The 10,744-nt window shown below is 53.3% G+C and overlaps 1 protein-coding gene across 1 annotated transcript; it reads left to right on the top strand.

Moving 5' to 3' along the window:
• Positions 1 to 6,136: 6,136 nt before the first annotated feature.
• Positions 6,137 to 9,340, top strand: SIX3 (SIX homeobox 3). The gene is made up of 2 exons (XM_035561200.1): positions 6,137 to 6,900; positions 9,148 to 9,340. The coding sequence occupies exons 1-2, from the start codon at positions 6,137 to 6,139 to the stop codon at positions 9,338 to 9,340; spliced, it is 957 nt and encodes a 318-aa protein (XP_035417093.1).
• Positions 9,341 to 10,744: the final 1,404 nt, after the last annotated feature.

The raw sequence follows: 10,744 nt of genomic DNA, 5'->3' as shown, positions 1-10,744 counted from the left end.
CGGTCACCTCGGTCCCGGCTGCTCCGCCAGCGTGCACGGCGGCCGAGCCGCGGTGGCAGGGGTGGGCTTCTCCGGGAGGGGAGGGGATCCCGGTCCGGGCGCCTCGGCCCCATTCAGGGAAGAATTTTGATGCGATTCATTAGAAGTAACGAGTTGACATAAGGTAAATCTACATGGAGGGGGCCTTTCTTTGAGTGCACGGGGAAGCTTCATTAACCATCGCTAACAAGGCGTGCAAATGTTCTGATTGGGCAGCTTTCTTGCAACGCCGGGGCCTTAGCAGGATGCCCACCTAATGAGGGTCACTACAAGAGACTGATAAAATATTCAAATTTTCCGTCGCACCAGGAACTTTGTACTAAAGGAGAAAGTTGAGGCAACTGTGTGGTTGTTTACCTTGGGAAGGCACACTCGGGCGAGAAGGCATCTAGCCCTGACAACTCCATCTCCCAGAGAAGCCCTGGGCTTGATGGTCGCTGCTTTTTTGGACCTTTATCTGTTAAAACCGCCGGCAAATTTACCCACGCCTTCCCCTTTTTTTTTTTTTTTTTTTTTTCAATCCCCCGGTCTAATTATGTTTCTCCCTGGTTTCTTGCTCTGATAAATAAATAACTTGTCTAGGAGGCTCCACGCTATTTTTTTGTAGAAGAAGAATTATTAAAATCAACCTGATGGCTTTAATGATACGTCAATCATTTCAAAGTTGCTGCTTGTTGCTAATATGTCAGCTTCTGTACACATCACTGCTACTTTCCTCGCTGCCGCGTTTAAAGGCTGTCCTCTCCTCCCCCCGCAATTTGTTTCTTCAAGTTTTCATTGCTAGGTTACGATTTCTAATTAGAGCTAAGTATTTCACTTAATATTTAATTTAGACGCCCGGCACATATATCATACCTAGATCAGTCAATCAAGTGTCCCTTGCTGATAATGCTACATCATTAAGAGTTGTGTTTAATTCAGGAGCAGGCGGCAGCACGGCTGCGGCTGCTGCAGCTGCGGAGCAGGTAACTTTGGGCTTGGGGAGCTGTGAGCTCGGCCGGGGGATGCGGGGAAGCAGCGGAGCCGGGTGGCGGCGGCTCCATTGCCCCCTCGGGAAAGTTTGCTGCTTCCCAGCCCGGCACCCTGCCCAGGAGGCGAGCTGTCCCCTTTTCTCCCTCCTTTTAGGAAGAAATAAAAAAATAAAAAAAAAATAGGGTACCTCACGTTTTCCTCCTCCAGCCTCTGCTCAAGCGAAATGAAGTGGGGAGGGGGGGGGTCGCTAAAGTTTAGCTTGGGAACTGGAACACTGTTTTGGACCAGTAACAAAATACCCCCCTCGGCTTCTTAAACCAATCCAAACCGTTAAAAAAAGCACTTGCCCACATGTTTCTTAGCACAATTGGTTCGGCACACATTGCATCAAGAGGATTGAATTACGAGAGCCGAATGGGCCACATCTTACGCACCCATCAAATGCGCATTCATTTATCTCGGGAAATCGTGACTAAAAAGAGAGGGAGAGGAAGAAAGAGAGAGAAAGAGAGGGAAGGAAGGCGGAGGACAGATATGTCTGCAAAGACGGCAGCTGTACTGAATTGTCAGCCCTTGCCAGGGGAGAATGACAGCAATTCAATTAAATCGTCATAAAAATAATAATAATAAAATCAAGCAAGGGGAACGCGGCGGGTTCTCCATTACCTGCCCCGGCCTCTCCCTCTCTACCCCCTCGCCATCCCCCTCGTCGCGGTCGCCGAGCTGCCTTTTCCACTCTCCGGAGCCTCGACCGCTACGCCCCAGCCTCGGCTGAACCCCTGCCTCCCCCGATAAAAAAAATAATCAGCCTTTGCAAGCGTCGACTGAGTCACTCCCGAGTCAGGATTAAGGGGCACTAACTAGGCAGCAGAAAATCGCAGCCTCCTGGGAGCTGCCATCAAAACAAGCAGTGAAATAAAAGAGCTTCCCTCTCTGCTTCCTTTCCTCTCCCCGGAAAAGTCCTCCAGGTTGGCAGCCCGGCACACACACACGCACACACACACGCATACACACACCACACACACCACACACAAGTTCGCAGGGCTCCCTTCAGAAGAAGAGAGCACCGGCTCGTCCTGGTTTATTTAGCGGCAAGGTTGTTGTGATTTTTTTTTTTTTTTTTTGGGGGGGGGGGGGGGCGGGGGGACGCTGCCCTGCAGAGCCACATGTCATTCTAGCAGCTAAAACAATGAATCAAGCGGGACCGAGAGTAAGACTGACTGCAAACGGACGGCAGGTTCCCCATCCCGGAGCAGCCTGCCAGCAGTAGCGAGGGGGACCCCAGCTTCTCCCCCCCAGACCCCCCGACCTCAGTCGGGGCTTGGGGAAGTGCCGGGGACCCGGGGCAGCGCACCCTCGGGACTCGCCCCCGCGGGACCTCCGCCTGCCCGTCGGAAACTTACAGGATCCGGAAAGGATTTTCCCAGCCGAGAGGGCAGCCTGCGCCGAGCCCCGTCCTCCGGCGTGCTCCCGCTGCCGCCGGCCGCGCCCGCTGCGCGCTCCCGCTCCGCGCTGCCCCGCGCACCCGCTGCGCGCCCGCTGCGCGCCTTTGGCGGCGGGGGCCGGCGGCTGCGCCCGCCCGGCTGCCGCGCGGCGCCCGCCGGGTCCGGGCTCGGCAGTAGGCGATCCCATTGACAGTTTGCAGCCAGCAGCTGCAGTCATTAAAAGCCATTTACACCCTGGCCTCCTCACACAAAGATAGAGCGCCGGCAATTATCTGCTTGCACATTTCAGGACATGAGAGTGTGTCCCTAACAGGCTTAGGGGAGCGCTGAATCGCCGGCCTGGCGGGGAAAGAGCCGGGGCCGCTTCCCGAGGTCTGTCCGCCGTCCACCGTGCCTCGGTGACCCGCTCTGAGGAGCCGCCCGAACAAGCGCAAGCGGTTTAGGATGCTGGCTTGGTCCCTGCAAGAGCCTGGGGTTGGAAGGGCTCTGCGCTGGGAGAGCGGGGCTTCCTTAGGACCTCGGTACGAGCCGTGGGCACATCAGGGCTGGGGGGTGCTTGGCTTCTAGCGCCCAGGCACGTGCACACAAAGTAGACAGGCATTGAAATCCCCTCCAGGACTGTATTTTGGAAGAAACTCTTTCCCCCGAAATGCCGGTTTTGTGTGCCTTGTGTGTCTGAGGAGAGAAAGAGAGAGAGAAAGAGAGAGAGAGAGGAAGAAAGAAGGAAAGAGAGAAGAAAGAAAGAGAGAAAGAGAGAGAAGGAAGAAAGAGAGAGAAAGAAGGAAGGAAGGAAGGAAGGAAGGAAGGAAGGAAGGAAGGAAGGAAGGAAGGAGAAAGGAAGGAAGGAAGGAAGGAAGGAAGGAAGGAAGGAAGGAAGGAAGGAAGGAAGGAAAGAAAAATTAAATACACTGAAGCCTTGCAAAGTTTATCAGGAATCCCAATAGAGGGATGCAACCTACAGGCAAACGATCACTCTGTGATCGTCTGGAAGATTAAAAAAATAAAGGCCCATTTGGATTTGAGTCTAGAAATGCATTTTAAGGTAGTTTAATTTGCAGCTTGTAGAAAAATGGAATCAAATATTAAGAAACTCCCGCAGGAATTCCCCCCACCCTCCTCTCTGTAATCCTTTACATAAAAGGAAAGGGTTACAAAGAAAAAGATTTTGTGTGTGTGTGCGTATTAAAATCTTTGGCTAAACATATTGTTGTCCAATTAATACCTCCAAGTCGATTTGTATTCGGGCTGAGCAGTTTCTTTCCCTCCTTAGCAAAGTAACTGGAAATATGAGCCAGGGAGGGAAGGAGGAAAAAAAAAAAAAGTTTTCCCCAAATCTGTTAACAGAAGTGTTTAAGCAGACCACTAAAAATTAAGAGGGCGAACTATTCCCATTACGAATATGAAGCCATGTAGCGCACCGATGACAGTTTAGTGGAAATCAGATGAATGTGTAATACAGCGAGCTTCTTCCAGTCCAGCAGCTCTTCCAACTGGACCTATTCATCTGCCACTTGGAATTATTTCACGAGGAGTACGCTGTGAAAGGATCACAACCAGTTTGGAGCCCTGATAAAGAACTTCTACCACCCATAGCAGTATTATTATTATCCTTCGGATAGGGCAAGTCACGCTATGTTTTCACATTTTAATTGTAATATCTCTCTTCCCCCTCCTCCTTCCCTCCATTGATGTCTGAAAGTAGTTTGGGCTCCAAGCCTCACCCCTCGATCTCCATCGGAATGCAGAAAAGATCTTTAAAAAAGTTTTGAATTCCTCAATGATTTTTCTTCTAGAAAGGCGGCTTAGGATAATTATTTCAGCTTTATTGAGGGCAGATTAGTTGAAGTCTGGATGCTGCGTTTCAATACTCGTTGTACATGCCTTTACAATGTCGGTATTGTTTGCTACTGTGTGTGAACCTATTCAAAATATACACTTTTTAACACCAAGCAAAGTCCTGTCTAAATATACACAGTAAGTCTGGAAAGATGTCCATGACCCGTACAAATCTCTGTAAATCACACTTCCATAGCTACAGAAACTAAACAAAAGAGTTACCAGCTCAAGATGCTGATTAAATCTTCTTAAAAGCAACATACCTAATAATAAATATAGTTGCATGGTAGCAAGGTCTGGCGACCCAGCTAGTTCTTACTGAGGGATGGACTCAAACCACCACAGAGAATTTATTTTTTTGATTCCAATTTAAAAAAAAAAAAAAGAAAGAAAGAAAATAAATATGGGTTCAAAAGCGCTTTCTCTCGCCTCCCTTGCCTGCTTCCCTGCACGCTGAATGCCTGGAAGTTCGTGTGGCAGGAATTGCAGGGGAAAGGAGAGGTGCGGTGTAAAAGCACGGCTGGTTTGGGGGTGAGGACCTGCCTCGCCGGGTCGCCGGGCTCCGGAGGAAGGAAGGGGCGAGAAAGGAGGTGAGGCGAGTGGGAGGAGGAGAGGGGGAATGGAAGAAAAACAAAGTGGAGAGAGAGGGGAGGGAAAGGAGAGGAAAAGGGAAGGCGAGGAAGAGCGGGGAGGGCGGGGGAAGCCTTGGGACGGGGGCGGCAGCGAGCGGGGCGCCGGCGGAGCGGGAGCGGGGAGCGGAGCAGAGCCGGAGCGAAGCCGGAGCGAAGCCGGAACAGGGAGCGGGCCGCCGCCCTGCGCGGCTGTCGGCGGAGCCTCCGCTGGGCTCCGCGGTGCCTCCTTCGGCGGAGAGGGGCAGGGAGGAGAGGAGGGAGAGGGAGGCTCGTCGGGGAAGCTGGGCTAAGCCCAGAGCGTACTGTATGTGCCTGCTTCGGGGAGGGTCAACGGCATGAGGATGGGTCTAATGATCTCATCTTTCTTTTCTTCCCCGGCACTATTAGTGCTCAGATAGGCAGAATGAAGTGAAACTACGTGCAAATCATGTGTAAATTGTCTCAGTTAGGAGCCCTTTATCCGAACGTGTATCCCAGCCTGGCCCATTTACTTTCCCCCCGTATCTCCTTTAGCTTTAACGAGGCTCGTTAAGATCACAATAATATTCCACCCTCTAATTGCTCATCCCATTCAACAAATATGTGCACACTGCTTTTCGCATTATTTGATCCCTTATTTAGGAGGGGTGTGGAGAGGGAGGGGGGAGAGCCAGGGAGAAGGGGAAGTGCCGAGATTAGGAGTTGCAAAGATTAAAAAAAAAAAAAAAAAAAACCACCACGCTTTTCCACCAACCACCCTGCTTCCCTCCCCCCCCGTGCATTTGGGCGAAGTGGTAAAAACCTTTCTTACGTACTCAGTAATGATTGGCAGGGCTGACAGTGATTGGCAGGGGCTGCCATGGCAACGCCACAACGACACTCAGAAGACCAATAGAAAAGCGAAACAAAATGTTTCAGTGCTGCACTCACTGTGGATTTAGGGGAGATATTATGAGGCTGTTGTCATTAGGGCGATTGCTGTTGAATCACTGAATCCTGACTCGGCGGCGGCGCGGGGCCGGGTGTGTGTGAGTGCGTGTGTGTGTGTGCGTGCGTGTGTGTGTGCGTGTGCGTGTGTGTGCCCCTGCGTGTGCGTGTGCCCCCGTGCCTCTATGTGGCTGTGTGTGCGTGTGCGGGTGTGGATGCGTGCGCGGTGCGTGTGCCCTTTCCTCCCTTCTTCCTCCCTTTCTTTCTTTTCTCCTTGATTTATCTCCCCCTCTCCCCGGTCATCCCATGGTGTTCAGGTCCCCGCTAGAGCTTTATCCCACCCATTTCTTCTTGCCAAACTTCGCCGCCGACCCGCACCACCGCTCCCTCCTTCTCGCCAGCGGCGGCGGCGGCGGCAGCGGCAGCGGCTCGGGCTGCAGCCCCGGGGCCGGCGGCGGCGGAGGCGGCAGCTCTCGGGCACCCCACGAAGAGTTGTCAATGTTTCAGCTGCCCACCCTCAACTTCTCCCCGGAGCAAGTGGCCAGCGTCTGCGAGACGCTGGAGGAGACCGGAGACATAGAGAGGCTGGGGAGGTTCCTCTGGTCGCTGCCGGTGGCGCCGGGGGCATGCGAGGCCATCAACAAGCACGAGTCCATCCTCCGCGCCCGGGCGGTGGTGGCCTTCCACACGGGCAACTTCCGCGACCTCTACCACATCCTGGAGAACCACAAATTCACCAAGGAGTCCCACGGCAAGTTGCAGGCCATGTGGCTCGAAGCGCACTACCAGGAGGCCGAGAAGCTAAGGGGTCGCCCGCTGGGTCCGGTTGATAAATACAGGGTGAGGAAGAAGTTTCCGCTGCCCAGGACCATTTGGGATGGCGAGCAGAAGACGCACTGCTTCAAGGAGAGGACTCGCAGCCTCCTGAGGGAGTGGTACCTGCAGGACCCTTACCCCAACCCCAGCAAGAAAAGGGAACTGGCTCAGGCCACGGGGCTCACTCCTACACAAGTAGGCAACTGGTTCAAAAACCGAAGGCAAAGAGACAGAGCTGCGGCAGCTAAAAACAGGTCAGTGGGGCCGCGGGCCCGGCGCCGGGCCGGGGGCCGGGCGGGGGGCCGCGGGCAGCGCGCCTTCACCTCCCCTTCCCTCCCCTCCTCTTCCTGACCGCCGCCGGCAGAATCCGGCCCCCGCGACCGGCCGGCCCGGGCTCCCCCGGCCGCCGCAGGGATGCGCGGCTCCAAAGTTGCCGCCGCGCCCCGCTCCCTGCCCGGGCTCCCCACGGGCTCCCGGGGCGCAGGCAGGGCGGCCCCCCCCCCCCCCCCCCCCGGGCGTGGGCAGCTCCCCCCGGGCGCGGGCGAAGCGGACGGAGCGGCTCTGGCGGGGGCAGCGCCCGGCCCTGGCCGCCTTCCTGCGCGCAGCCGGAGCCGCCGAGGCTTTGCTCGGGTTTTCGGCCTCCCTGCCGCCGGCACGGGTCTGGCGAGGCCCCCCCCCACCCGCTGCAGGGCCGAGCCGAGCCGTGCGATCGCGAGCGGGCTGCCGCAGAGCGGGCGGCTCCTCTCCAATTGTTCCTATTCCTCTGCGCGCTCCGCGGGACCTGCGCGCACACGCGCGCCCCACAGCCTCTCGTCGCAGAGAGAAAAAGGGAGAAAAAGGGAGACAAGCCCTGCGGAGATCGGGAAGCCTCTCTTTTCCCATCCCCGTCCCCCAGCTGGCTCCCCTTGGCGACCTGGCTCTCTGGCCATGTGTTTCCCGTGCGGTTACGCTGGCATTTGTTTCCGCGTCCCTCGGTGTCTTTTTATTATTATTATCACCACTGCTGCTTTGCCGTGGTAAAAGCCAGGCTCCCTGCTTTTCATTTCTTGCCTCCCCCTATAAAAGTTATTTTGCAAATGAAACTGGACCCTTAATCCGGCTTGCCACGCTGTTTTTATTTTAATTTAAGTTTGCTTACCACTGGAAGCGTGTAAACAAAACTTCTTGTTCTCTTAAATGCTGTCTCTTAAATTCCCCCTAATTATAGCGCTGGTGCTACTGATTCAAGATTCTGTAGGAGAAATGCAACCTAAAAGTACCTGGCCATTTAATTTCCATTAAATGGAAAACAGATCAGCTTAGGACTGTAAATAAACAGAAGTTGCCTACGGATGCTTTTGTTGACTCAACGCTGTTGACAGCAGATGAATGCACCAGGAATTGTAAATGGGAGAAAAATCAAAGACGCTGAAATTAGACAATTTAAAATATTGAGAAATGTAGAATAATCTGGCTATGCGTTTCTGTTCTTTACAGGCAGTTAAATAGAAAATACCCTGGCGAGAATCAGTGGAGTGAAGAGTGTATTTTGATTCACACTGGCAGTGATAGGCATTATAGGTTGTGGCCGGCTGCTCAGTCCTGGACTTTTAGCCCCTTCCCCTTATCCCCGAATCCGGCTTTCTTTGGGCTTCGAGCAGAATAAACAGGCACAGAGCAGTGCTCGCAACACGATAACGAACCTGGAAATTATTTATCGCCTCTTAAAAAAAATATATAAACGTTCAACAGCGGTGCCCCTGAAGTGTTGAGGCTGAAAGGACCAGCGCTTTAAGGCTCCTTTCGGCTTTCAGATGGCAAAGGGACTTAAATTTCGAGCGGAGACAAGCGCTGCGCTCCACAATCGCCTCTTTTCATTGCAGTCGTGGCGTCGCCTCCCCGGGACGGGACCTTCCCGGAGCCCCCCCTGCCCGCAGGGAACTGCTGGCTCGGCCCGATGCTCGCCGAGCACCCAGAGCCGGGCCTGGGGCGGACCCCCCGGCCCTTTGCACCTTTGGGGGCAGCGGCTCCCGCTCGCAGCCCCCGTCCCTGCCAGGCCCGCGGGGCTCGGGGCCGCCGGCGGGAGCAGGGTGGGTGCCCCGGGGGCAGCGGCTCGTCTTCTGCGGACCGCGGGGCGGTGAAATCACTTCTCCCTGCTCCACGCCGGCCCTTAAAACCCCCAACCTCGCTGCTTGTACGGAGCTGGGCACCAGCGCATCTCTAGCGGCCGGACCGGGGATAAGGGACCGGGGGCCGGGGACCATGGACCAGGGGCCGGGGACCGGTGCTCGGCTCCCACCCGGGCTCCGTGGCCGCCGAGGGCTCCGCGGGCGAGGCAGCACGGGGAAGCAGCGGGGCAGGCCGTGCCGAGCCGTGCAGAGCTGAGCCGAGCCGAACCGTGCCGAGCCGTGACACCGCTGTCCTAGGCGGGTCGGGATCGTGGCGGGTCGGGCGCCGTCCCCTCGGCGTGGCTGGCGTCTGAGAGGGGCTGTGCTGTTGTTTTGTCTCCCGGCGCGATGCAGGCTCCAGCACCAGGCGATAGGACAGAGCGGCATGCGGTCGCTGGCAGAGCCCGGCTGCCCGACACACAGCTCGGCCGAGTCTCCGTCCACGGCGGCCAGCCCGACCACCAGCGTCTCCAGTTTGACAGAAAGAGCCGAGACGGGCACCTCCATCCTCTCGGTAACCTCCAGCGACTCGGAATGTGATGTATGATATCGGAAAACAAACAAACACATCAGAAAAAAAAAAATCCAAATCCAAACAACCAAGCACCCTCTCCCCGACCCGAGCAAAACAAAACGAGGCAACCTAGAATCAGGACACACACACGCATGCACGCACACACACAACGAGGAGGGAAGAAAAGGCCAAACCCGACCCAAACATAATAGCAAACAAACAGACAGGGATCAGAGAATCCACCACCACCACCGTCAGCCAACACCACCACCAAGAGATGGAGCTAAAACTTCAACAGTCACAAACGCTGGTGCTGCAGCAGGGGGGTGGGGGGGCGGCGGGAAATGATAATTATTATATATATAAAAAGAAAAAAAAAAGGAAAAAAAAAAACAAAGCAAAAGTGACAATTGTATTCTTTTTAGGACAAGCACGATTTCTCCTTTGCGCTTTTCCATGGACGCATTTCACCCACTTGCATGATGATGATTAAATTTGTATCTGGGAAAAAATATTCTCTATAGTAAAGGAAAACAAACAGAAAACAGACAAACAAATGCAAACTCCGATCGAATTTGTACAAAAAGCAAAAATTAAAAAAAAATTAAAAAGGAACTCCTTGAAGAGGGAAATAACTAATGTTTATCGCCTTTTTGTTGGTCCTCTTTCTCTTTCTCTCTCCCTCTCCCTTTCTCTCTTTTTTTTTGGTTTTGTTTGTTTGTTTTGTTTTTTTAAGTCCAAGTGATGGTCCAGCCAAGATGCAATTTTCTGTTTTTTTGTTCAGCAGACAATCATTTTATTCGTAAGCACCTTTTTTTCTACACTTCTGTCACTGCCTGTGTGGGTACTGGTTATAAATGTGGAAAAAGAATAGTTATGACTGTAACAGATTTTTATTTTTATTTCAAAATTTTATATGAATTATGTATATCTTAATGATGCGGTCATTTTCCCAGTTTGTAATATATGTGTAGAAATGCTTGTATATGATATTTGCTCTACACTTTCTTTCTCCCCCCTCTCTCTGTCTATCTCCCTCCCACCCTTTCTCTCTCTCTCCTTTTTATTTTCCTTGACTCGGTGTTCCTTGCACAAACTTAGCTGTCAAGATCTGACGTGCTAGGTTTTCAAAAGGAACCTCAGCGATAGAAAAAAAAAAAAAAGAAAAAAAAAAGCTTAGGGTGCAACAGTAGTTATCTTATGCAAAAGCTATTTTGAGTATTTCATAGCAGCTTTGGGGGGTCTCTTCTTAAACTCCACGTAGGACGCTTAAACTATTGTTTCCTTAACTGCGTGTTTATCTATATGTACAAACTTTCTAAATCAAATACAGTATTCCATTTTCTTATCTACCCAGCGCTGTTGGTGTTTCTGTCCGCCACGGAAAAGCCTGCCCTGCCCGGCTCGCCGGGACCCCCGAGCGGATTTTGGGGGCAC

The sequence above is a fragment of the Cygnus atratus genome, chromosome 3 (assembly GCF_013377495.2).
Source record: "Cygnus atratus isolate AKBS03 ecotype Queensland, Australia chromosome 3, CAtr_DNAZoo_HiC_assembly, whole genome shotgun sequence".
Classification (NCBI taxonomy): Eukaryota; Metazoa; Chordata; class Aves; order Anseriformes; family Anatidae; genus Cygnus; species Cygnus atratus.
The sequence above is the reverse complement of the archived record's forward strand: the minus strand, read 5'-3'. Positions and strand labels throughout refer to the sequence as shown.

Bases quoted from the DNA above. Each gene is read 5' to 3' on its own strand.
- SIX3 (XM_035561200.1), top strand. From the start codon at position 6,137: ATGGTGTTCAGGTCCCCGCTAGAGCTTTATCCCACCCATTTCTTCTTG. The intron at 6,901-9,147 runs GTCAGTGGGGCC...GGCGCGATGCAG, and splicing joins GCTGCGGCAGCTAAAAACAG to GCTCCAGCACCAGGCGATAG.